Source organism: Anopheles cruzii, chromosome 2, assembly GCF_943734635.1.
Source record: "Anopheles cruzii chromosome 2, idAnoCruzAS_RS32_06, whole genome shotgun sequence".
Taxonomy (NCBI): Eukaryota; Metazoa; Arthropoda; class Insecta; order Diptera; family Culicidae; genus Anopheles; species Anopheles cruzii.
The window spans coordinates 45,406,081-45,434,056 of record NC_069144.1 but is presented as its reverse complement, the minus strand read 5'-3'; the positions used below and the strand labels follow the sequence as shown (position 1 = coordinate 45,434,056).

General features: G+C 52.5%; 1 protein-coding gene across 1 annotated transcript in view; it reads left to right on the top strand.

Annotated features, from left to right (window-relative positions):
* Window positions 1-27,976, top strand: part of LOC128279147 (semaphorin-2A-like) — a 51,646-nt gene that overhangs the window by 19,826 nt on the left and 3,844 nt on the right. Inside the window, exons 2-5 of the mRNA XM_053017865.1 lie at window positions 6,087-6,174; window positions 13,228-13,279; window positions 23,035-23,103; window positions 27,564-27,671. Coding sequence (XP_052873825.1) covers window positions 6,087-6,174; window positions 13,228-13,279; window positions 23,035-23,103; window positions 27,564-27,671 — 317 coding nt within the window. The remainder of the gene's footprint in view (window positions 1-6,086; window positions 6,175-13,227; window positions 13,280-23,034; window positions 23,104-27,563; window positions 27,672-27,976) is intronic.

Genomic DNA, 27,976 nt, shown 5'->3' with positions numbered 1-27,976 from the left:
GCAAGAGTGCCAGCACCGGCCTAAGTAGGCCGGCACTCTCCAGGATCGGGAACACATTTCAATCAATGCCGCCCGGAAGGAGGGCCAAGAAATTGATCAAGTATCGAGAGGCAACATCTTGGGCCACGAGGCCCATAAACCTGGCCCTGGTTTGATTGGCCAAAGATGAAAACACAAATGACCTACGGTCGCCGGCTGCCGGTTGTGGTCATAATTTATGATCACCACGCGCGAAAATGGTTAAATAATACCACGTCGTCCGCCACGGGCCGGCGGTTAGAGTGCTACTCCAGGCGGTCGGAGTAGCCGAAAAGAACGCCACAACACATTTGGGTGGTGAAAGTAAAAATATGTCGGCCATCTCCACCGACCGGAGGCCAACCACGGTCGGCCTTCGTGTGGAGAAGCATAAAAACATACGCGCTGCTGGTGGAGGGTGGTTAATAGAGTTATTGCATCGGTAGGTGATTTATGCGTTTACGCTGCGTCGGCTGTCGAAGATGACCGTTATGGAGCAGGAGGCAATCACCCGGGGCACGAACGAGCGAACGAACGAACGAACCAGAACCGTGGGCCCATGATTTGGCCGATTTCTGGTGGAAAGCATGACGCACGTGACGCAAAGCGTTGCCAAAAGGACTCCCGGGCCCTTCTTTCTGCTCCCGGGTTCCGAGCACTCGAACAGATAATCATCGGGAGAACTAATTTCGTATGATTAGCATCGGCCATCACAAATCTTGTGGCCCGCGAAAGGCCACCCCTCGCGCGCGATCCACTTTTAATGGGTCCACGAGCAAAACTTTTCCGATGCAATAACGGTGAGTAATGGATATTGGTTTCGGGCTGGGCGCGCGCGCGCGCGTGTGTGTGTGTGTGGGTCAAGATTTATGCTCCGCCAGCCGCGCAACGACCGGGAACGGGAGTCCAATACCTTAATCAGTACCTACCGCGAAGGATTCTCACCTCAGCTAGGTTCCAAAAAGGATGCGGTTCGGAAACAACAAATCTAAAGTCACTTACACCGATGGCCACACCGATGTGCGGCCATCGATATTCAAACGCGCGAAAGTGGTTCCGCGTGATACTTAATCTTTTGGACCATTTCTTTTGATGTACGGCCAGGCGCGGACCGAACGAGTGGCCGTCACTCGTTATTGCCTTTCTTCCGAAATGGGCAACGAACCGTACTTCCCGGGTCGATTACTCCAAGAGATTCCCGATGTTGACGTTCTCGGCACGAACGAAATCAGGCAACCAGATTACGATTCCCGCCCAAAACACGACGCAGGCACGAGACGGGAGACGGTTCACGCAAGGCCAGCCACGCAGTGCAGTCAAGCGGTTCGACCAGAATTTATGGAAATAGTTTTCTTCCCAACCACAGCCACAGGGTTTGTGGATTCTAAAATGTCTTGTCTTCGTCCGCCCGGAATTGGGAGGCACTTCCGGGAGCACAGACAGAGCGCACAAAAAAACGGGTCAAAAAAAGGATGTCTGGACGGCGCTCTTTAATGGGGCTATTTTAGAGAGCGAATCGTGTGACACTGGTGACTTCTGTTTTCGGGGTGGCAAAAAGGTCACCGAGGGGCACGGCTCTGTCTACAGTGGTGCAAATGGCTGTAGGTTGATGGCGATGGCCAAAACCTAGTCCTTGGCCGTCTATTTAATAATCTCAAAACAGATCGATCTACTCGATTCTATTGCCATCATTCTTTCGCCACGCTTCTAACGCGGCCCTTTGCTCCGATTTTACCCCTTTCGATATCAAGCGGCCACCGAAACGGCACAGCATCAAACGGCTTTCCGGTTTCGGGCTGGGCTGGTAAATTTGCTCGAGATAAACGCCTCTTTCGGTTCGCTCCGAGTCGTCTTCAGTGACGCGGCGACGTCGACAAGGAAGTGGCGGCTCTTGGCGCCTACATGTGTAACCTAGATGTCGACGACGAGCGAGCTTCCTTCCGGCCCGTAAAAACCCGCAAAAAGAAAGCCGAACCTAGGTGGCTCTCGAGCCGCCCCGTGACGGAGACCATTTGTGAACTGCCAATAAGATTTATGTGTGCGTGTCTGTGTGTGTGTGGCGGCCCCGGCCAAGAAGGAATTTTTGGGGGGGGGGTGAGGTGGAGCTAGATGGAAGATATATAGGGCCATGAAAGTCGGCAGCATATCGAGGTTTTCGGTCTTCGGTCGGGACCCGGGCACTTGCCCACCCGACACGCCAAGCGATGCGAAACGGAACGGGTTGGTTCGAAAAGGAAAGAAAGCGAGAGAGCGAGAGAGAGAGAGAGAACGGCGTAGGGGGCCGATAAAAACGTGTTCGAACCACCAACGGCCAGGCGCCTCCATCGTGGACCAGATCGCCGCCGGTGATTGGTTTTGAATATGACGTCAGGTTCTGTGGCGCATCGGGTGCCCTTTTTTCGCAACACCAGCGATAGCATCGCTCGCATCGGGCGTGGAAAGTGCACCATAATAGAGCAGTGGGGGGGAGGGGACACGGACCACCACGGACGGGGCCCGGGTGCCGCCAATAATTAGACACCGGATGCGTGATTTATTCAGTGTCATTTGTTTTATCTCCACGGAGCATAAAAATGTGACACACACAGTCTGAATCGGTTCGCCCTTTTGTGTGGCCCACGCACACACACACCCGTACACACACTCGAACACAAAGGCCCCGGTGTGTGCCCCAGCATGGGTAGCGTGTGTTTCCGGGTTTCCGGGAGCTTCGTTTTGTTAACAGATTTCAGTCACGATTCTGCACCGCCAGCGCCACCCGACCGACCGACGGACCGGGCCGGGGGTATCGGTGTCTATGTTGCTCATCAAAAGCATACCCCACGGCATTGCTGGTAACCACCAGAGGGGCACACACACACACCGGGAGTGCCGGGAGCCTGGCTAACCGCAATTGGAAAATGATTAATGGGGAATCTATTCAAATGGAGTTGATTTATGCGGCGCTTGGCGGGCCTCGAGCCCCGGGGGCAACACTCGGTGGCCAATTGGCCCCGAAAGGAAACAGTTCCGAGCCAGTAACCTCGGCGTACGCCTGTGTGTGTGTGTGTGGGCCGACCAGAACCGGGTCAACCGGTTGGTAACCGCTTATACGGGTCCTCAGGTGTGACAGGAGCAGTCAAAATGATCCATCCATTCCGATGTCGCCCGGAATCGCCGGGCAGAAGGAAATTGCTTGTTGGGCGACCCCGGTTGGCGGATGGGTCGCAGGCGGGCTTTTAACGACGGTGTACGGTGTGCATGTCGAACATCGATAAACATCATCTTCATCGGGAACGACACGTCCGCACGGTGGCAGGGTGGTGGCCACCTTCACCCGCTCCGCCACCTGCTTTCCCCGGGCGGTTCTGATCGGACGGGAATTGAGACAAATGATTATGAACTTTTGCGCGGAGCGCGTCCCCATTTGCACGAGCTCACAGCTGGAACCCGTCTTCGGGGTTTCGGTTTGACAGGAAAAAATGGTGCTTCCGGTTGCGGAAACTGAACCGGTAACCGATGTGCCAGGTGTCCGTCCTGGATTCAGATCTCAGAATTTGGCTTTGCTGAAGCCGAGTTTAAGAAGCCGAAAGGTTGGCGATGTGACTGACCCCGTCATCCCCGTTTGTAATTGAGTTGGGGTTAGTTCAGAAGCTAGACTTTGGCAATGGAAAAGACAGGTCTCATAAAATTGCGTTCAGTGTTAAAGCTTCGTTTGCGAGCTCTCTCAGTTTGTGGCCCTATAAAAAGTCGAGAAAGTCAACCGGAACTTCACCATTTCATCAAACATCGTCATCGGTATCTTTTTGTAGCGTTTCAGTCCATTTTCGGACCAAACGTTCCGGAGTGTCCCGTCCCGTCCCGAGTGTTGTTGTTTCCCGCCAAACCTAACGGCGCCGGCGATCTGGTGTCCGCGATCGTATCCGCGGTGTGCGATGTGTGCGAGAGATTAAAACATGAACTCGCCACTTGCTGGCCAGTCTCTGGCCCCGGCCGCCAAACGGGGCCAAAAACCGGGTGACCCCGGGTCGGAGTCTGGCCGCGCACTTTTGGCTCCATAAATTATCGACGAAGTGGCCTAACCACTCGTCGTTCTGTCGGTTGTTTCGGTGGATGCTGCCGAGAGCAAAAAAAATGGCCCAACAGGAAGTTATTTTTCCATTTGCATCCCCCCGCCATTTTTTTGTGACCCTGTTGGACGTTCCGCGCCGAGGAGCACGGTTCGGGCCACCAGGCAACAGATCGTTCCGATATCGCTCTAAATAAATGATTTTTCGTGCAAAAGCCAAACGCCCAGCCCGGGAGTTCGTTGGGGGAATTGTTGCGCGATTCGTTCACGTCCTGATGAAGGTTGAGGCCACCCCACACGCCATATCGCGGCCAGCGATCACACGACAGCGACTCATCCTGCGGTGCCCGAGTGCCCGCTGCGTGCGTTATTTTTCGTGCCCGACTCGGGGCCCACTCGGGTGCCGTGGGGTTTTCGATATTAAATTATATAAAAATGGCCGAGCACGCCCGAAATAGGCCGCTGGTGAGCGGAAGTGGATGAGTTGTTGAAAGTTTTACATCCACCGATTGGAGGGCCGAGAGAGAGAGAGAGAGAGAGAGAGAGCAAACGAGATGTATTGACGTACGGGAAAACGATCGAAATAAAATATTTTCATCACCTTTGGATCACTGCGTCGGGTCACGGGTTTATGTGGAAATTGGGGTTTTTGGCCTCGGTTTTATGGACGCGATGAAAAGGGGTATTGGCACCGTTTTACGACCGGCCACAATGCGCGAAGTTCGGTCCGCGCATCAGGGTCCTGTTGGCCTCTTCAGAAGACAGCATGGAATGAGAAGATGCCGATTCGCGGCCGGCGTCTTGAGTTTGCCTAATGACAGTATTTACTCTTCCCATTTTCAGCAACTCGCCTGTCGCCTCATCAATATTCCACTTCCTGCACCTTCAATTACCTAATTTCTCATAAATCTTGTCATCGCCCAGCACGCCAGCCGGTCGCGTGCGCCAAATCGCACAGAACGTCGGCGACGAAGAAACATTCATCCATCAATCGCAATGTGGCACGCACTTTGCATAAAATTTCCCCACACATTTTTCTTCGACCGAGCTTCGTCATCCTTATGCTCGGCGCACCGCGTGCCCCGCGCCATCTCTCTCTCTATCGATCATTTATAGATAAACCCAATTTATTCATTGGGCCACAAAGTGCCCGCCGCGGGTCTCTAAGAAAGCGACCGAGGCCAAGGCATAAAAATGCGTTCAAGCAATCGGGACAGAGACAGAGGGCGCACGCGTGCTTCGCTTTCACGTTGTGTCGCCCACTCCCGGTCGGTCGAGTTTTTTTTTTCGTTTTATGATTCCTCTTATCAAATCGACCGATTTTCCATTTCACGTCCCGGCGAGACCCGGCGGGAGTGAATTGAAAATTGTGCGGCGAAAAAACATGATCGCCTCGGCCTCGGAAATATGCTCGCCCGTCCCGGCGCCGTCCCGACCCCACCGAGTGTAAACACACTCTACGGCAGCGGGGCAGCGCCCGGGACCGGATGCGGTGAGCAGCATAAAACGCTTTGCCCCGAATGAATACATTTGCATGGAAAATCAAATATTTCTCGCTTTCCTTTTTGTGCTCTCTCTCTCTGTACTATCTTGGGGGGTCCCCAATTTTTTCCATCACCACTTCCGGGCGAAGAGATTTCCGCAGCGAGTGCACTTCCGTTAGCAAGAACGGATCCGCTGCAGCCAAAGCTTCGTCAGACATACACAGCCCCACAAACGCACACACACCGACTGATGATCTGGAGCCCCATACACGGCCATCGGTGCCATTTAGTGCTGGTGGCAAAGCAGCTCAAAACAAAGCATCGTTCCCCGGGAGAGCTTTATCCTTCGCCCGGGGTTCGCTGTTTTATGCTCACCATGTTTCGTTTTGTGTAATTTTCGTGCAGCTCACCAAAAGTCACCCAAAAAAACAAAAAAGAAAACACCATTCCCTTGTCCGCGGTCCGCTCGTATTTGCTTCGAATCCTTAATGCATTTTCTTTCTCACTCTCTCTCTGTCACCGCTCTTTACTTCCAGATCACGTACGGGAGTTCCAGTGTGGCAAGTTCTACTACCGAACGTTCTACATGGACGAGGAGCGGGACGCGCTGTACGTCGGGGCCATGTAAGTAGCAACAGTTGCGCAAGGACCCCCGGGCGGTGGGGTCCTTTTTTCCAGACCGCCCACCCGCCCGAGCTGGTTGTTGATTATTGTTTGATTTTTATCGCCGGATTAGCCGGCGAATAAATCGAATCCACCGGGGCCACCGGGTTCGTGGAGCAAATCGGAGCGAATTGGTCGTTGACGGTGAGACTTAAAGCGAGAAGCGATGACGTGATAAAAAGAGGAGCCCCCGTCGGGTCGGTTGATGTCGTTGCAAATGACTGACGACGATGGGGACGATGGGGACGATGTGTGTGATTAAAACAACCCTGGAACGCGGTTGCCGCTGTGTTTGCGCGGAATTTCATCCGCTTTCGAACCCAAATGAGTGCATCCTTCGAATTGTGAGGAGCTTTCCGTGCCTTTCAGTAAGGTACGGGACAAGTGGTATGTGCGGTGTCTAGCGTACATTGTTTGCTGGCTTAACTCGAGCTATGGTTTGTGGTTCGTTAGTTTAAATAATTATTCAGGACATCCAAATAGCGCAAATGCGATGTAAAAAGGCGTTTTAACATACTTTGGTCAATGTTTGGTAAATTAAACCACATTTTAATCTAAACAAGATTTATAAAACTTAAAACGCCGTGTTGCCTCCTTTTGATCCGATTCACTTAACTCATTTCACTTTAATAATTCGTTAAATTGTTAGTCAACCTTAAGAATGTTTAAAACACCAGTCGCCCTGCACTCTAAAGACTACGGCGAACACTCCAAGGACATTTCAAGCAATTTTCATTTCACTGAGGCTAGCCAAATTATCGCCCCAACCATCGGCCATTAACTTTGGCCACCATCTTAAGCAAATCAGTTCCAATTTAAATTGGGTTACAAAGCATGCGTGCCGGGCACCGGCGATGATTAACACGGGGCCAAATTTAGAGGGCATTATTATCTCTTCCCCTCTCCGTGGCACGCTGGCGGTGACAAAAGTGTCCGATCCTTATCCGGGCGCGCAACCTTCGGCTGCAGTGCCGCCCGGCGGCACGCTCACAAATTTGTCCTTCAGCATTAACCCATTTCGCTACCCAGAGGCCCGGCAGCAGCAGCAGCATCAGCCGCTCCGGATGGCCCGGACTGTTGCTGCATTAAATGACAAAGCAGGCGATTATATGATAATCCGATAATAATTTTCCCCATCAAACTGCCATCGCCGACGGGGTATCATCATCATCGTCGTCGTCATCATCATCGTCATCGCCATTGTCGTCGCCTTGTGACCCCCGAGCGCCAATCATGCTGCGCCCGGCAAAGCACTCTGCACTTAAACATAATTATTCCCCAAACTCGCCATCAGTTGCGGCCCGGTTCTGGGCCTGGGCACCCGGGCTGGGTCGCTGCTATCGCGCGCAGTTGATGCAGTTCTCGAGCGGATCAGGATCAAAGAGGAGGACTAGGCCCGTCCCGTAGCGAGCAAAGATGAGCTTTTGAGACAGACAGGACCCTGTTTTTTTTCCTGTCGCCGCCGAGAGCGGCCTCAAAATGGAGGTGAAAGACTCAACTCATTTTTGCCCATCGTCGGGCCTCTGGCGGCGCTCAGACCTCTGGCACCTGTGCGTGGCGATAACGATGTAAAATGAGTACCATCTCTTGGGTGCGCAGCCCTCTCGGTGTCGGGTCGGCACAACAAACAGTGATGAAGATTTAATGGGCCGCGTCACGTGCTGGGCACGTGTGAAGACAAACGCTCAGCCAATCGCTCAGCAGCGAGCAGGTCCTGGGCCAGGTCTAGGATTGGGCGGGCAAAGGCTTGAGCAGGTATCACCTTACCACGCCCGTGGCAGGATTGCCACCACGGTTTTTGGGGGTAAATATTTTACCATCTCCGAACGGTCGAAAATAATCATCACACGTATATTATGACGACGATGATGCGAGCTCTGCGGCGGGTTACGATGGTGACGATGATCTGTCGGGGTGTGGACCGCCCAGCCGGAAAATTTGAACCGATCCGCTCGATCCGACGCCACCCCAGGTGCGGTTTCAACACTAACGAAGCCAATTTTAATTACTTCTACAACGACTCCGGCGGCCTTCCGCCAACTCCTTGAAGGCGGCTCCGTCGGGCTGGGTGAATAATCGTCGGGTTGTTTTATCAGACGCACCATTTCCCGTGAAAGGTGCACGAAAGTGTGTGTGTGTGTGTGTGTGTGTGTGTGTGTGTGTATGTGGGCCAACCGAGGTGCGAATGAGGTGGCCACCCGTCCGTTGCGCTGTGACGAACGCGGGACGCGTAAAGTACGCGCATCGGCTTTCCATCAGCCGATACTCAGGGCTTACTGTGGACCACCCCGAACCCCTGCCCCCAAAAACGGCACCCATGCGAACCGGAAAAACCGGAACATGCCGATGCCGCCGGAACACTCTCGGGCACTGATGTCGGGGTTTTCCAGTGGGGGTTTTCCAAAATCTCGTTAGCATGGTTTAGTTAATTGATAGTGAAATTGGTTTATAATGCGTCGCTTTTCGGTCGCACCGCTGCCCGTGTGTGTGTGTGTGTGGTGGCCGGATATTCCGACGCCAAGATTAATGAGAAATCCTTTGATTATTTTCGGCCCACACCAATAAGGGGTTTATCGCTCTGGCAACACACACTTTACCGGCTTTATTGTGTGCTTTAAAGCGGTAGCCGATTAACGTTGCCTGCGTAGGTCACGCTCCGGTGTTGGCTACAAAGTATCCTTTCAATCATGGGTTGCGTTTTGGAAGCTAGAAATGTCGTATTACATCGCATCGCGCACAGTCACTTTAGGCCAAATTTTCCAAACAAGCGACTCATTATTAGAGCGCGGCTGCCAGGGGTCAAAGGACCGTGCAACAGGACAAGAATTCGTCTTCGCAAGACGCGCCGTGCGCTCGTGCGCACAATCTTGAAATAATTTGTCAAACAAAAACTGTCAGCCTGGCCGGCCGGCGTAACTCAATTAGGGCACCGATGTGCGGCCGCACCGGGACCACCTAATTCGACCTAATTCGCGATCAACAGTTACACCGCTGGCTGGTCCATTTCTGGGTTTCTTTTTTCGCGCCGCCACCACCGTGCTCGGCTGGCTTAACTGAAGGACTAATCAGGAAGTGCTCGCAGCGTCGCGATAAAGCAAAAATATGTTAATGTCAGCCCTTAATGAATTGGGTATTTTTCTTCATCGCTGCTCCGCATTTGGCTTCGCCAATTCCTCAATCGGATGGCCGTGCGCGGGGGCGGGCGGAAAACAATCATCCATCAGCAAGCAGGAAGGACGGAGCTAGGGAAAAGCGGCACAGGCGGGCGGGCGGGTGGTCACACTGACAGTGATAAGATAAGAGAAGTTGTGGAGCGCCAGAAGTTCGAGCATTCGGTCGGTGGGAAAGCAAATTGAAATAAATTTTTCACCACACTTATCGTGCGCCTTCGCCGGCGACGCCGTTTTCTTCCCCCGGGCACTTCGAGAAGGACGAAGCGGCGGCGGCGGCGGCCCAGAGTTCATCCCTGTCGCTGAGGGATGATTTTCTCACTCGAAAAGTCAAGCACCGGAGGGCACCAGTCCCGGGCGCCATCAAGATGAGCGGGGCGCCGCACAAGACGGCCGAAGGTGGCACACTTCCTGTCGGAGGCCACACGGAGTCTGCGATTGATAAGAGCAGAAGCGTCTGCTCGAAGCAGCATCGTCCGGGCATAGTTTCATTTAATTATGGCGCCCTTTCTTTTTTCGCTGTTCCTTCTCCGTGCGCGGTGCACTGCGCGCTTCGGCTTCAAGGCTGCCTTTGGCTTCTTAATTGTAATGGGGTAAAGTTTTCCTTAAAGGGTCAAAAGAGATAAATCGCGTGAAATTTGTCGCAGGACGTTACCATCCCAGGGTACACTCCCGAGCGCTTGGCGAAGAACAGGAATCCCGGAATGCAAGGGGGCTTCCAGTAGATCCAGTTTCGAGTGCAAGTGTTGCCCAAGTTTTTGGGATTTTCCATCGAACCCGTGGTCTTCGAGATTATCTCAACGTGAGACGCGCGACTCCTTGACCTCGACCGGACTCCTTGCACAGAGCGTTTTATGAGACACGCAGCCTTCGTCGGCTCGGCTGGCCGCGTTGCCCAGCAACGGGAAAAGCAATCAGCGCTGCCTTAGCAACGCGCTCCATAAAGTTTCGCCCGATCATTGGGCCGCCCCGAGTGCCCAAGAAACCTTAAAGTGATTTTACCTGCTTTAAATGTGTGTGTGTGCTTGCCATGAATGTGTCCCTGAATTCGGAACCGGAAAGCTTCGGTAGTAAATGAAAAACAAAATAGAAACCTCCGATGTGACGGATCTTAAGCATCATCAGCCACCCGGCAGGATGGCCCCATCAGAAAGGAAACGGAGAAGCGTCTCGGAAAACCCGGTGCGCGTAATAAAAAAAAATTAACCTACCGGCTGACGTGGGGCAAAAGGCAGAGAAAAAAAAACCGAACGGAGAACCGTGATGGGGCCGTGATGCTCCGAAAGAAAATGGAGACACTCCCCACGTTTAAACGTTCACCTCGGCAGGAAAATGAAATTATCTTCTCGGCCGGCCGAAGAAACGGCACAGGGAACTTTTCCGAGAGCTTTTCGCCCGTTTCCGAGCCCGGGGCCGAGAGCTGTTTGAAGTTGTGAGTCTGTGTGTGCGTTGTGTAATTTATTTTTCACTTGCCACCGTGCGATAAAAGTATTTCACGAGCACACCAGCACCGGCACCGGGAAGCCTATTTGCCGGTGGGGCGCAGATATCAAAAGATAAGAAAATGTGTAAGAAATGTGCACGAACGAGGGTTTCGGGGGTCACAAAACGAAAACAAAAAAAAAATTGTTTCGCCAAAAAACACACTAATTTCCCTCAAGATTTGCGTGCGGCCCCGAGAGACACCGAATCTGTTGCCACCTTTGGCCACGAATTGGCCAAAGTGGAGCACTGCAATGGAAGCAATTGGATTCGCTTTTGATTTGCACTTCACAAACCCATAGCTGTGTGCCTCGGTTGGGATCCGTTCCTGGTGACTTCCGTTCCGGAGCGTGCCCTATACTTATCTCCGCGCGTTCAGTCCCGAAAGGAAGGCACACGGGTAAAAGGGGTTGTAATTGCGACCGGGACTACTCCGGCCGGGCGTTGTGATTTGTGCCGAAGAAAGCAGAACTTAATTGTGCCACATTAAGACGCGGACCACCAGACCCGGATCTAATGGGTCGATCCGCGATGATTCCGAACACGACCCAGCCCGGGCGCGCGCCAGTTTCGTTTGGTCGCGAGTAATCTAGATCGACTTCCCCCCTTTCGGGGCACGTGGTTCCGAGGCTCGCATACGTACCCACAGTGTGCGTTCCCGGAATCCCGGCGGCGCACCCGGGCCACACATACTAATTTGCGCCAGCTGTCCGATTTTATCGAAGCGGATATCCGAAGCGTGTGCCGTGCTTTGGTGAACTTTCGTACGGCGCGGACACCATCTTCGGTGAAGGTTGGCCCGTTCGCGGAAGGAGTTCGGGACTATTACGCTGGATAAATATTTAACATGTTCCGCCGCCCCCTCGCCTCGCCCGAAAGCCCACCCCGGTAAGGTGTTTTATTTCGGGCCATTGCGGGCCCAATTGATGGATCGAACGGCTTCGGACCAAGCTAATGGGCTAATGAAGGCGGTTGCGGTTGTCGCTACACTGGTCGCCACTCTCTAGGTGGCGCCCCAACTCGCCCCAACACGACCCACGGCCCATTCGGGGAGATAAATAATTCATCAAGTGTGCGAAGTAGTTCTGGCGCGCGCACAGGGGTGATGAACCTACGTTCATCGTGCCCTAGGCATTCGTCTTGTCGCTTGGTCACTGACCACGAACCGGAAAACCCACTGATGTCCGGTGAGCGTCTTGGGAAGCTCGCTTTCGGCCAGGAAGCCCACTGTCCTTGAGCTAGGCAGAATTGTTTTCTCCAACAATGCTCTCCAAGACACCGGACACCTCTCGGACGCTGCAACCGGAGAAGCCGCCGCGAAAAGAAAACTCGATCCTTAAACACGTCCGACTCCGTCTGGAGCCGAAAGTGACAAGAAGCACATTCCGTTGGAACTTCAATTAAAAAATGCACTTTACGTGGCCCAAGAAGTCCATCGATCGATCGTCTCAAGTTGCGCACGCTTTCACTTTCGGACGGTTTTCTCCGGGTCTGCCAACGCCAGTCAATCGAGGTGTGGGGGAATCGTTGACTTACCTTTCGCCGAAGACGGGACACCTTTTCGGGGGGGTCTGTAAGAGAAAATTGAAACACGCAGCATTACTAAACAATCGAAACAGTAAATACTACGGTGGGCTAAAAATGTCGGTAGTTCGCTCGAAAAATCTTTCTAGATCCATGTCATGACCATTAAAATAATTCTTGTGCTCGTAAAAAATGTCCACGGATCGCTCTCTTGAGTTCAGCGATAGGATGTAGGCATTTCTTCATGCACCACACCACGATAATCGCCGAAAACTTTTTCCCGTTTGCCTTTAGACACAGTAGTAACTCCCAGCCAATTCCCGAAGTCACACGAAGAATTAAAATTAAGGCGAAATGTCTGTGAAGTCAACCGCTTAACCCAGCCCCAGGCCGGCCGACCGGGGCTGGTGATTGATTCTGTACCATGATGCCGAGGTTGCAAAATGGGCCGTAAAAGTGAAGTGCAAATGAAATCGGGTTCGGGAGACCGGTATGGACCGTTTTTGAAAAACCTGGCAACAGATTTAATGGCCAGGGGGCGACGTGTTGTTTTGCTTCCCCGGAAGACGACGCCCGAACCGATCGATCTGGGCTGGAATTAAAACGTGCCACCATTACTCTTTGATCGATACGGCCCCAAGATGTTATCGGAATGCTGCCACAACCCTACGGCTGGGCCTTTGATACTCGACTCGGTCCAGTCGGTCGGTCCATTATTTTGTCACAACATTTCAAACCCGGCGGCAACTGGCTGGAACTGGCTGAATGAAAACAACAACCATTCTTTTCATTAACACGATTATCTAAACGATCTACCTTTCTGTCCGTGTCGTTCCAGGAACCGAGTGTACAAACTGAACCTGAAAAACATTAGCATGACGTCGTGCGAGGTAAGTCAAACCGGTAACCACCGGAAATCGGTTCGGAACGGATGCCGGGTGCCTGCTAATGCTCCGAATCTAAAAAATGCAATTTTCAATAAATAGATCCGACTTCAGGTAGCAATTTTTTACTTCCACCGCCCACTGAGAGGGAGCGAGAAAGGAGGTCAGCTTCCCAGTCCCAATCGCGACGGACCACATCAAAAGGACATTCGGAGGCGCGCCGCAGTCCGAAGAAGGCCTTTTGAAGCGCCCGCACCGAAAAGCGCATTTCCGGCAGTGTGTGGTTGTTTATGGATCCTTGCGCGGGCGCCACTGTGTGTGTGTGTGTGTTGGGAGATGAAACAAAAACATGCATGCGGTCACATACGGGCAGCGGCCGGCCCCGTACCGTACCGGTTCGATTTGCATCGCAATTGATCTCCGTGGGGTTTTGCCGTGGGGACCAAAATGCATTCCCGATACGATACGGCGATGGCAGCGGGTTTTGAAGGATGGAAATTGTTTTGACCTCAGCCAGCATGCACGCCGCCACGGGGCCACGACCGAGCCCCCGTTTTTGTGGACCTTCTCTGCACACACCTGAAGAAACATGTTCGGCAGGTTCGGCGGTCGGCCCCGGTCTGTGGCGCGATGCGAATTGCGGACTTTTTGTGGTTCAGCTGCAGCCGGTCAGGTTTTTCTCAGGATCCGACTGTCCGTCGGACCGGAAAACCGGGTGCACTTTCCATATACCCACCCGCACCCGGGCGGGATTCGATGAAATAGATTCGCGATGCTGCCTCGAAGACACTACCTTCGCCGAGTGGGCCAATTTTTGTTCAACTTTTGCGAAAATGGTTATGATAATCCTCGCTGGTTCGTTGGCTCACGGATGCGCCGTGCCATTAACAGGCAACATTTTCTCACCCACAAAGTACGATAATTGTTTCCAGCCAACCAGCCAGCCAGCCAGCGGCGAAAAAAAAAACGGGGAAACAAATTACAACAAACGCCGCGAAGGCCGCCGAGGCTCGGAGGGTGCTAAAACAGGAAGATGGTAGTTGCATAGCCCTTGCCGAACGTTCGGGTTTGTCTTTGTCGGGACGGGAACACTGGCGGTCTGCGCGTTATCCTGCCCGACGGCGCTACTTGCTGGTCCGGGGCCCGGGCCCGGCGAAACGGAGCCAGGACTCGCGTGTACATCGTAACGCAAAACACGGACCGGAACATCCACCCCATATGCAGAGCCCGGAGAGCTCCGTTCGCGACCGCAAAGCTTTTATTTTCCTGCAACCTTTTTGCCGGTTCTTTTTTTTTTTTTTGCCTTCCTTCATCCCTTGCGGAAAATTCGCGGATTTGCGGACCATTCTCACATGTGTGCGGTTTCTCATGTTGCCGCTCTCTCTCTCGACCTGGAAACTAAATTAATTACTACCGGAGTTAAAATGCAGCTGGTGCTGCGTCCTCGCCGGGGCGTTGGGTTCGGTGTAAAGCTTTGGTGCAACTTTAGCAAAAAGATTTTTTGTTTGCGGGCGCGAGTTCGGTGGCTTGGAGTTTGTCCTGTTTCGTTTTTCTCCTGCCACCACCGCGGACACGATTCGCGCTCCACGGGAAGCGCCTCTCGAGACATAATGAAATGTGAAGAAGGTGCTTGAGATGCGACAATAAATCATAACGATACACAACTCTCTCTCTATGGAGGAGAAGAAACCGTTTTAAAGCCGCCGGTTGTTTAGAGCCGGAGGTTAACCATCAACACGGCCCAGCATCAATCCGGCTGTCAGCTTGGTCCAGAACGTGATGCTGACCTGCGTTATTAGATTAGACCGAGCCGGCCCAGCACAAGAACGTGGCTTGCTCCTGGGCACACGGAGCGCTACAAGAAAATATTAAAAACCCGGAACCGGACGGGTCCCGCGCGTGTAAGCCTCATCACCTGCGGCACATGCCCAAATCCCTTGCCGTGCCTCGGAGAGGAGCAATAAACTGTTCCGTGCCAACCGGACACGGTCCAGGATGTTTGGGGCCGGATGTATTTGGAGCGTTTTAAGAATGTGCTCCGCACACAGAACGCGCTCACCGTAATGGCCCTCCCGGCCGAACCGGACGTCACGTGCGTCGTCCGCCATTCCGCGGGCCGTCGGTATCGTTTCCCGGGGCTTAGCACTCCATCCGTCCGGGCGCTTGTTGCACTTCGGAGTGTTTTAATTTTACTGCCGGCTCGGCTCGATTGCTGCTCGAAGCGATTTTCGAGTAGATCGACCGATTGGCCTCCGTGTTTTTTTTATGGGAACCGCCCCGAGTGACACGTGCACGGAATCCCCCCGGAACGAACAAAAAAAAACCGTGTTGACGTCATTATGCTGGCGAAATCAGATCGGGGCGCGTAGAAAATGGGCCCCATTCGGAGGGAAATGAAGTGAAGAAAAGGCACCGGGCGGCATCGGCGGCCATCGAGGCCATCCGGTCACACCGATCGAGAAGAAAAGCCAGCCGTTGTCACAGTGCTGCTCGCAGCATCCAGCCTCTCGTGAATGGGCCTCGGCTTGGATGATGTGCTTTTCGTTGGCGGCGCCTTGGCAGATGAGTCGACACAAAGTCCCGAAGTCCTTCCAGGACAGGAGGAAAAACGTTGCGGCGTGAGGACAGTGGATTAGCTAAACGAGGGACCAACCGACCGACCGACCGACCGAGCAGATAAGCCATAAATGATATGTGAACGATTAACATTTATGAGGTTCGCTGGCGCACGCAGAAAGGTCCATCGACGGCCCGAAACCCGGATAATCGAATCGAGGGGCAGAGAAGACGGCCGCTGACGGGCGATGTGTGTTACGCAAACAAACTGTCATCCCCTGCCGCTCTCTCACACTCTCTGTAGTGATGGCCGGGGGGTTGTTCCGGGACCGGACTGACATTCGATTTCCGGTTCAATGATTTGTGGCACGATTGGCTCTCGGCCGGTTTTTCGGTTCCCCCACTCAACCTTTCACTCACACTCTCTCTCTCGCTGGCTCTCTATCTCTCTGACCGATAGCATATCAGCTCACGCGTCACCACCCACATCGGCCCCCCGTCACCGCATTAATGCTTACGATCTCGCCTTCTTTTTTGGGGTCTCCGGACCTTTCGACACCTCGCCGCGGGCATTATAGTTTTATGCTTTTTTCGTGACGGATTTGCGACACAACACACGGCGCCGACGGCGGCGGCGGCGTGTGTTAATGGTGGGCTCCCGGCGCTTAAAATCCGTGCGCCCACCGCCGGAAGATGGATTATGTCCGAGAATGGGTGCGGCCACCAGTTTGTTGTGTGCCGGCGAGCGGCGCGATTAAAGCGAATTTATTGCGATGGTTCGTCATTATTTATCGTTTAATATGAAAATATGCTCCAGCCGCGAGTGCCGCAAGTTGATGATTTGTGTGTGTTGTGGCCATTGTAACGGCCACAGGGTGAAATGCAGTCGGAAGAATTCGGAAAGCGACTCCCATTCGTGTCTAATCGCATCCGATTGGATTGGAAATTTAATGCACCGCTGATTGCATGTTTTCGCACTCGACCGCACGGTGCGATGCATTAGACGGCGGCCCGGTCCAATCAATTAAAAATGGCTAAATTTACAAAATCCCAACATCGCCGACAGCCGACGTCGGGCGCCGGCGTCGGGCGTTGGTCGTAAATAACAAAAGTAATGAAATAAAATTTTATGAAAATATAAATTGCCCCCACGACCCCCACGGACACGGCGTGCGGTTTATGCTGACTAAGCAGTGGATTCCGAAACCGAACGGGTCGGAAAAAAAGAAACCCACGCAACGACGCACTTCAAAACGACGGCATCCCGGCGGGCTTACCCGCACGGAACGGGGATTTAATTTAATTTTGAGAAATTAAATATTTTGCACCCATTTGTCGCTCCATTGCACCACTTCCCAACTATATCCCGGCGGCCATCAGCCGCGGCGGCCCCCGGAATGCATGCGTGCCGATGGGCACCCACCGCCCACCGCGAACTAGTTTGCGGGCCGCGCATTGGCGCCAACGATGCGGCCGCACGCGGGTGGCCGCAGCAGCATAAACACCCCCGCCGAGCCGTGTCATCGTCGGTGCAATCCGCCGCGGTTCCGCCGCGTAATATGCGTACACACGTTTGCGTGATAATTTTCACGCGCCCTTTCCGCGAACAGTGCCTCGCAGAGCGTGGCACTAATGCACCGTGGCGCGCGTTTTCAATCCATTTGCGTGTGGCCACAATTTTTACACTTCCTAAATGGTTAACCGTAGGGGATCCGGTTAATGCTCGCGCTCGCTCCGTCTCTCGCGCTGGCGCCGGGGCTCGGCAATCGGTAGGGAAGCCGTGAAAAAAGGTCACACACAGCGATCCTGGCTGGGTGGCGATATAAATTTAATTTCTTTGCCAGTGCGCTGTCGCGTATGAATGAAATATATCGCACGATTAGCGGCGAGCAATTGCTGTGAAATATTTCATCGACTATGGTGAGCCGCTGAGTTTGCTAGGAATGCACCACCGACAAGATAAAGGACTGGACTTTAAGGATCTGCCGGCTTAGGTTCAAATAAAAAAAAGTATATTAGGTGGTTTGGTGGCTAATGTCTAAGTTTCATAATATTCAGAATAAAGTCCAAATAGCTCGATGTAAATAAACAAACCAAATAAGTTCAAGCATTGCAATTAATAAAATGTCGTCAGTGGTTTCACCTGCTTCAGACAGTATCTTTCTTATCAATAATGAAGCATAGTATTCCTTAAACAAGGTAATAGTTAAACATTTATTAAACGGCATCAAACAGTTAATAAAACTAAAAGACATGCTCGCTGATGCGAGATAAATTCTAGAATTAAAGCTTCGTGCCAAGAGTATGTAACTATTTGAGATTACCTTTCCCAAGAGACGTATGTTGAATGCTTTAACATTTAATGCAAAACATGATTTCAACTCTTTAAGGTTTGCTGACAAAACAGGATAACTATGCATGGCTCGAAATGGTCGCCAAGCCAATAATATCTTCACTCACCGATTCACCACGCAAGAAAAGTAACCAATTGGGGTCTGGAAAATGGAAAGAAAGGCATTCTTCATGCCCCCCTTTTTCAATTGTCCTGTGACCGCCCTTTCCAAACAGACAGTCGTTCGCAGCCACGGTCGCTGATCAAATGTTGCGGTTTTGCATGTTTCGAAAAGTGGCCACTCCCGATTGGATGTCACCAATGGACCGGTCCGGACGCGTTCTCTGTGATTGACGGTTGCACTAATAGGAATTGGCGGTTTGCGAACCGTATCACCGGCGCGAAGATCCGGTTTTTGGAATCCGGAGACAGAGATGCACCACCCGTGGCGCGTGACGAGGGAACGGTAAAAATCGACCCACCGCACCTCTGGCTGGCAACCTGCCAGTTGCTTAGGCAACAATCTCTTTGCCAGCCAATTGTTCAAAAATCAAACTTTACATCCAGCTACGCCAACCGCGAGGGTGGGATTTATGTTGTGGCCACCCGCCGCGGTAAGGGTCTCTTATAAATTGGCATTTCAGCACACGCCGTACGCGGGTGGGGAAGCAGAGAATTTGGCGTTCTGATCGTTATGATCGACCACCCGCCGGGGGCGGCGGGCCTGATGCTGAGCATCGAGAGCATAAATAAGGCACCTCGGTTGGATGGAGATGAATGGGGCCAGCCGCCTCACGATATCCGATAACCGAAAGTGCGAGCCGAGACGAGACGGAGAAAGGAATTAAAATTCCGAACCTGAAGCATCCTATTTACGATGCACGGCGAAGGGCGAAGTGCGGTCGGTGTGGCAAGCTCGCCGGCGTCCACCGAATTGAATGGAACACCTTGAGAATAACTTTCATATTCATTCGGACCGGGCAACCCGGAACCGGGTTGCCGGCAGGTGGGCAACACAGTGTGAGAGAGAGAGAGAGTGAGAGTGAGAATGGGCAGTACAATTAAAAGGAAAATTGGATTAATTTCCTCTTCCGCAGCGCTGGACTAGACAGTTCCAGACACAAACTCCCCCCCGCTGCTCCGCAACCCCGACGAACCGGCCCTGTTTGCATGTTTGCTGATGGGGCCGGGCGGCCGGGGGCCCAAACTTGGGCCCTGAAAGCGCGAGCGTGGAGTGTTCGGTATGTTTTACGCCATTTATTGTTATCGAAACTACTATTCCCCGCGGCCAGCGGGGCGCGTGGCGTGGTGCTGTGCCGAATGGAAAACCCGTTGTTGCGGGAATCGCAACCGGAAGGCATCACCACCACCACAACAACAGCAGCCGGTCGTGAGCGGGCCACAAGAAAGCCCGGCAACCGGGCTTCCGATAATTCGCAATAAAGTTTCCGCCGCCGAAACGTGGAACTAATTAAATCAAATTAAATAAAACCAACTTTGCGGTTGGGCCACACCGGGCTGGAAAGGAAGCTGAGGCACCGAGGTAATGGTGGCACACTTGGGCATGATGAGCCACGAATTAGGGATCACACCAGGGACTGGGTGCGAGACGTAGTGCAAGACGCCGCCAAGGGCGCCCATCAAAGTCGTGCCCATGTGAAATCATATTAATTTAATTGCGTTAGCGAGAGCCCGTTGTTGTGAGTTCTTTTGCCCTGCGAAAGAACGTCGGCTCGAACATATCAAATTAATCGTTATTAAATTCCCCAGCTGCCGGTGCCGGTGTTGTTTAATTTAAATTACAAAAATTGAACCACTATCGGATCATCCTTTAAAGGGTGGGATTCCGCTCGGTTCAGTGGCGTCCGATTGTGTTAAGTTTTTGTTCCGTGTTTTAATCTCCGCCGATTCCTAATGCCCGGGGACCAAACCGGGGACCAGATGAAAAATCAAAATTGATTGCCATCGGCTCTCGGCCTTCGATCGCATCTGCGGTAAAGTGTATATTTCATTAGTTGTACACAATCTTTCGCTTTCGGGTCCAAAACCGGTCCACTGAAACCCAGCCGGCCACAGTGTATCGGTAAAGCTGATCAGCTTTTAATTCCCGTCCACCCCGGTTCCGGACCGGCCAACGGTTTCCGATCGCTGCTCCGACCATAATTCCCAATAATCCAATAAAACCGTTATGAAATCTTATCAGCTTCGGTGGCGCTTCTCTTCGGTGGCCATCTTTTTGTTGAGGCCCGTCCCCGTTATTGGCCCTCACAAGGAACGCTAGCGGAAGATATCCGGTTTTCTTCGTCATTCTTCAACCGGCCGAGCACAGGTGAAGTCCAGCTCAGCGCGGTGGCCGAATGGTGGCCTGGCGCACCGTCGGGCAGGTGGCCTGGACGCAGGACTTTCATTCTGGTCCCATTTTTTCCTCTGACCTTTAAACTAAAGCTTCGCCTTAAAAAAATAACGTGAGAGCTTCCGCTGGCGTCCAGCAGCTGTGGGCCCGGGAAGAAGTACGAAATGAGGAGAGAAAGAAGTCGCAGCCGTCATCTTGCTCGAACTTTCCCAGCCATGGATTGTTTCCGTATCAGCGAATTCGCCAGGAACAAAGCAAAAACCACTCATCGCCGAGACCGATTGTTTTGCTCCGGCATCGGAACTGCACTGAGGAACTTTTTTTTGCCCCATGTTGCCACCAGTGGCCAGCAGCAGCGAAGATGGGAACATAATCCGGGTTAAATGTGGTAATGGGTTTTCGGGCCCCCGCGCAACGTAGCGCAGGAAGCGAAGCCCCGGAAGCGGGGAAAGAATTCCGGGTCATGCGCATAATTACGCGGGAAAAAAAATTGAAACTCTTGAAATGCATTGGGTACATCATTGGGTTCGTGCGTGCCGCGCGAGACAGTTGGGACAGCAGCTGGGCCGAAGCAGCGCAGCGATCGGTTGAAGGCTAATCGGAAATCGATAGACATGCGCCAGCCCCGAAGCAGCCCCGAAGGAGCTGGACGAAGATGTGGGCTCCAAGTTTATCAACCGTTTGTTTGATCCCTAAGGGCACCCCGGCCACGATAACGAACAACGCAAACAAACAACTTCGTTCTGCAACTTCAAATGTGTACCGAGCGAGGGAAAAACTTTGTCCAGCTCCGTCGCAGAAGCGTCCTCGACTCAACTCAATCATCAGTCTACCGAGGTCCACATATCGGCAGGATGGTGAGTGAGGTCGTGTGGTTTGCATAGCAATTTGCATGCTGTGACGCTTGGAACATCATAACAATATCGACCGGAGTCCGGAGAAGAAACCGAACGTGAGGACCCCGGGCCAAGCAGCAGAATTTTCTAGTTAATTATTTTTGTTTGCCCATTTCTTTCTCGCACGTCACGCGTGGCCGGTTGTGTCCCAATTTGGCACCGGAAAAGCCGGAAACAGAGATCGGAAAAATCTTATCCCGAGCCCGCTTGGGCTTGATTCAATTTTCCATTTATGATGATGATCTCCTAAGCGACGGGAGGCTGGCTGGGCGGGCAGTTGGAGGCGATTAGGCGATAAGCAGGTCCCCCGGGGTCGGTATCGTTGGCCTCCGGGCACCCGCGGGCACAATTGTTGCTCGGGAAAAATCCACAATTGTCTCCGGTACGACCCGGCAAATGAAAAGCTAGAGGTTAATTGAGTCATTAGTAAATGGGAATTAGCCGGGCCCAGTTGCTGCTCCACGGGGTTCCACCCCTGCCATAAGCAGCTTTGTTTTTCGGGCCGGGGGCTGAGTAGCTCGAGTGTTCGAGGTGCTGTTGCACCAGACGGCAGGCAGGAGACCAACTGGAACGCTCAGAAAACGATCTCAGCGTTGCAACGTTCAATTATCGCAATGATATCATGTGCATGTAGTGCAATATTTTCATCCCAACTGGGGTGCGGAATCTTAATCGGATTGTGCGCCGGAAATGAGCTGTAGCGTCGGGTGGGGTTTGCGAGCCGCTTCGGGAGTCACCGGAACGCCGGAAATTTGTGTCTTGCTCAAAGAGTGCTAAAAGACCGCTTTGACTTTGAATTAGTTCCAACGCATTTCCTTCACTTATGTGAGGTTTTACCCGATGGTATCAAATTTGATCTTCGTCTCAGTTGCAGTGAAGCTGGAATGGTGGAATGACCTAGAAGGAGGTACACAAGGTTTGAGGGTTACTTTACTCTAAGATATTTCTAATACTCTAATCATCCAAATTAGCTGCAATTAGCTGTCATGAGAGGACGATGAAAATATCGATCAAACTCATAAAAAAACAGCAATTTAAATTTCAGAGTCAAGTGATTTATTTCCATATGGATTCTCTCAGAACAGAGAGACTGGTTTCCGGCAATCATATCATTCCTTTCTGAGCTCATTTTGTATAAACAACCATTCAAAAATTTACCGTGTTTTTGTATTATAAAGGATAAAAAATGATTGGTTTGCATTAATATTGAACTTAACCATTATCACAGACAATCATTACTCTGATGAAAAAAACCCAAAAGGTTAGTTAGTATATAAAATAACAATAGCTGCTGTGAATAATCCAAGAAATGTCTCGGCAAGAACCCAGGAGGACCTACTCACGATCAAATATTATCCAACACATTTTCATACGCTGAGCTTGAATTCTTCGAATGTTTTTCTAATGTTTATCAAACATTGATCAAGTTTCCTAAATTGTTTAGCAAAGCCAACATAATAAGACGTTAGTGTACTCTGTCTACCGGTTCCACGAAGCTTCTAGCACCGCTCTGTCCTCGAGGAAACCCAAAACCGACACCCACCCAAACAGTCCAGCGAACAGCGCACGAAACCGATGGTCCGGACCTGTAATTGATTCATTCCTTCGCTTTCTTTAATTACAGAAAGACTCGATGCTGCTGGATCCGACCGGTGCCGACATTCGTAACTGTGTGTCCCGTGGCAAAAGTGAGGTAAGTCCGTACATTCCACTACCACGCGACCTGCCGACGACCTGCCGGGAGCCAGGAACCAGCGGTGGTCCTGTGGTCCCCGGCGACTCCCGGGGAAAATTTCGACCAAAATACCATTCCACGCCAGAGCCCGACACAGCGAGCGGTCTTGCCGGGCGGTGAATGTCGAAAATGTCACAAAAGTATCACCGACCGCTGCGGCCGCCGCCACCGCCGTGGAAATGCATTTTCCAACCATAAAATTGCATCACGTTCCGTCGGGACCGAGCGTTCGCGTAATGGCAGGCGGCCCCCGGTTCCCGTCCGTGGCTAGGGGGTTTTTCGTGAACTTTCGCCCGGGGCCCCGAAGATGTACGTCCGATATGGAAGCACGTTTCGATAAAATACACGCCGTCCACCCTCTCCGCGCTCGGTGGACGCAAATTCCGGTGCCGGGCGTTTGCCCACAGCGAACCGTACCTTGAGTAGCCTCCGAAACCGGACCCGAAAAAGGGCACGGATCGGCGTGCCGTGTTTTATTTTTTGGAGCCAGTTGGCTCCTCTGTTTATGACAATATTTTACCGAGCACCGAGATCGGTTCGGACGCTGACGATCCATCCCCGGGTCGACGACGACAGTGGCATGTCATCGAACCACAGCGCCCACCATCTACCACCGTTTGGGGGAGGGGGTTTAATGTGTTTTGCATTTTATATCGACATCAAAACGCTGATGGCATCTGCCGGCCACACCGGTTGGCCGGTTTTTTTCTTCCCTCCGAAGCGGGGTGATTTGGGCGCAATAAAAGCGATTCATCCCGGACCCGGAAAGCTCTTTGTGGCCCCCCCCGCCAGAGCCTTAACATTTGCTCACTCTGCCCCGTGTGCCCCCGTAACTGACTTCCTCGGAACTGGTGTTTTATGTAAAAAGGTCCCCAAAACGCTCGAGAGCGATTCGAACAGCATTCGAATTCATCATGGGGTTTAATTTTGTGGCCACACACACCCCACATACTCACACACGCCGACGGTGTGTACGTGTGCTGTAAAGGTACCCCAACCCCCCCCGGGGGGGTACCAACATTTTAATACCTCGTGCGTGTGCGCACGTGCCTGCCGCCGACATCCGGTGGATCGGACCTCCTTAAAACCCGATTCGGACCCGATGACGTATGCGAATCGTTACATCGTTGCCACAGCACCGTCGAAGCACCGGGGTGCCGTGAGCCGTTGCCGAGACATTTGTCCGCACTTTCGGCCACCCGGAATCGTTTGCCCACGGCCCCGCCCCCGGACACACTCTCCCCGGAGTCGAAATTATTCACGTTTTATTTTAAATGCATCACGTACCGTACGTTGCAACTGTTGCGGTGGCTGCCGGTGTGGACCACCGACCGAGGCTTTGTCGTAGGCTCGTCGTGTCGTACGAGGGCATGGTTTTAGACTCCGGGAGTGGAACCCATTAAACGGAACGAGCCTTCAGCAGGCAGGCACAGCAGGGCAGAGCTTTCGAGGTACGGATATGTTGCAATGCTCCCGTGGGCACGTTGTCACCGGCCGGGTCGGGCGTTGAGAGCGCTTTGTCGGGGGCCGTCAACGTGCCATGTGCGCGAAATGATGTTTGAAAATGATAGTTCGTTAGGCTGTCGGGAGCAATCCCGAAGGACTGCGACGACAACGACGGACGAAGGACGACAAACAAATAGATCGATAGATTGTTCTGAAGCCTCCTTGCGACGTTCACTGAGTGCCGAGAGGGAATCGGTGCTAAACTCTGCTTCAAATCAATCTTCGAACCCCGACCGATCCGATCGGAATTTATGTTGAAGTCCTTTTTCTGGTCTGTTCACTGCTGGTTTTGCAACAAACGTGGCCACCAAGTGGCATGTGTGCCTGGCTTTTATTACACTTCGACAGCAAAGCGACCCAAAATCGTCCCTAGCGCTCCGTTCGGGGGCATGAAAATGGAAAATCGGTGCATTATTTCCACCTTTTACGGCGCCCGGTCGTTAGTGTCATAAAACATTGCGATTGACCGAACAGTGGCACCCGCGGGGGAAGAAACCCCCACCAAAAGGAACCTGCTGACCGATCGATTATGTATTTCGATTACCAGTGGTCGGTCATTGTTTTAAAAAAAATCCTCATTGTTACACTGCCGACCACACGGAGCTGGGTTTTATGATGAGAATAAAAATTAGCACGACTTCCACGTCAATCCGTACGCGGTCGCTCCGGAAGGACGATTAAGGAACCCGCACCACCCCTCTCGAGTGAAGTGCGCGGCCGAGTGCTTACGGAAAAGGCTCCCGCACAAAAAAAACCGGAGAACTGTCGATTTCCGGGCCCAGGACGGATTGTGGCCCCCTCGAAGCTTATCACCGCCGTCCATACATTCGCCCCCTCAGGGGAAGGGTGGTCCGTGGACGCGAAAAAGGCAGTCAGGTGGGCCGCAGCGCATACGTGTGCACACCCTTAGTGAACACCTCAAGCGCGGCCGCGAAAAAAGGGCCAACTCCGCGTGGCCGACCGGGCACCTGGCGCCCCCATCGGGTGCGGGCGACATAAAAGCGCCACGGCATCTTGATTTTTGTGGCTTTCCTTTTATTTCCCATTATGCTGGGGCGGGCCGCAGCATACAACTCCGCTGCGCTGCGCCGGCACCCGGATCCTTTCAAGTCGCCGGGTCCCGGCTGGCTGACGAATCTTTTGATGCATCCTTTTTTGTGGTGTTTTTTTGAAGAGTTTGAAGTCTCCTCGGCGCCAGCCAGCCAACCAACCGTGGCGAGGCTTTCATTCCTGTGCCCCTTCGGGAGCCCGGGGGCTAAGCCGGTGTGCCGCCCGGAAGAATGAACCCGGAGTGTAATTATATTAAAAATTAATTACATGGAAATTAAACTGAAATGAGAGTCCATGCGGGAAGGATGATACTCTAGGGCCAACCCTCTCTCGAGGGCCACGCCACGCAAGATGCTGGGGATCGCGTACGCGCCTTCAACCCGCAAATTGGCCACGCGCCCCTTGCCGCCGATACGTTACGTCCTGGCCGGAGCCCCTGGTCTTAAAAGCGTTACCGCGCGTTTGTGCGCGTTTAATCACCGTCGGGGAGCAGCAGGATTTGGCCCAAGCGAAGAAGAAAGAAGGAAAACAGCAAAAAAAAACCAACTATGCGAGTGACCGATTGCGAACCACGGCCGGCCGGGTGTTGCCTCGTGGCGCCATCAAGTGCATCGCAGCCGGCGCCCGAAGAGTGCATGCAATTGCATCCGCCTGGCAGGGCAGCAGCAGCAGGCAGCGCATTCGTGCCCGGAGGGCACACCGGAGCCTCGGAGGAACTGGAGTGCCTTATAATGGCGGTAAGAGCGTTTCTCTTCTGCGGCCGGGTTTCGAGGGCACTTCAGCCGAACATTCGCCGGGCCGCCTTTTTTGTGGTGATGTCCTGCGAGACAATTTACGGTGGACTTAACTGACTTGGCCCCAGCTAAGTCGTGGTTTTAGGTATATCGACGGGGAAGAAAATTGGACAGTCGATGCGCTTACCAGGAAGAAAAGGAAGAGGTTTGTGTGGCATGACCAGGTTACAGTTTGGCAAGGATAAACAAAGTATTACCGGAGTAAGAGTAAGGTTTCGTCAGAAGTGAGGTACTAATCGTTGTTTTAAATAGATGTTGAGTCGTTTAAAAAAATAACTGACAATTAATGGCTACCACCGAATGGACGGATCAGATTATTATTTAGTAAAAAAAACATTCAATCGAAAGAACCCATATCGCTTTTTAATGCTATTCCCAAGATAATAGCGGAACCGCTACCGGAATCACTTGAAAAAGAAACGGCTCTCCATCCCGGAGAGCCGTCGATATTTACATGGTGCAATTTGAGCAGTGGCTGGCTGGCTGGTGGTGATTACTAATAACGGGGCCCGCAATTTAGTGGCCAGTTGTTTGCCTAATCAGCACTCTCCTCCGGAATCAGCAGAAAACATGGCCACGCTTATCGTGCCGGGCCGGCCGGCCGGCCGTTTTCTCAGGAAATTGATTTGACATTCAGACTAACTGGCGGCTGGCGGTTCCGTTTCCGTGTCCACTCTGGCAACCACACATGTTTTTCGTGTTGGCGTGTGTGTGTGTGGCCATAGGTTGCAATTTGTTCGGAATGCATGTTTTTTCCCTGTGCTCAAGGCAATTCCGCTTTGGCAAACGATTTCAATAAATTATACGGCACACGGCGATTAAAATGGCCACATTTGTATTTGATATTCGCTCGTGTGTGTGTGTGCTGGAGGCAGGAATTGTTTTGCTGACCCACAAATCAGAGCAATTCACGGGGCTGCAATTATTGACGTGTGGACGTTGTAATTGTGGCCGCGTCACACTTCAAAGCTGCCTTCCCGGGCCCGAGAACGGTTGCGTGATCGGACCACTCCACGAATCATATATTTATGCGGCTGACGCTTTCTTTTCCGCCCCCTTTTTCTTCAGATGTTTGACTGCAAAAACCACATCCGTGTGATTCAACCGATGGACAACGGGACGAGGCTCTACGTTTGTGGCACGAACGCACATAGCCCGAAGGATGTGGTGATTTTCGTAAGTATTCCCCGGCAAAGGGAGAACGGTCTCCCAAACCAACGCTCTCTAATAAGTTTCAAGAATCGAACAAAAAATGGCGTAAGTCAACAAACGCGAACGCTTATCGATACTGGAAGCTCCCGGACATTCTATTGACACCCTGAACTCGTTTTTTGGTCGCCCATTTTGGCAGTAAAACTATTTGCTTTCCGTTCAAACAAATCGGCCAACTATCGTTCGCGTGCTCGATGGCGCAAAACGGAGCCGCTGCTGGTGCGCCGTTACGTCCGAAAATCAATTACGTGATAATTCAAGCCGAAAGC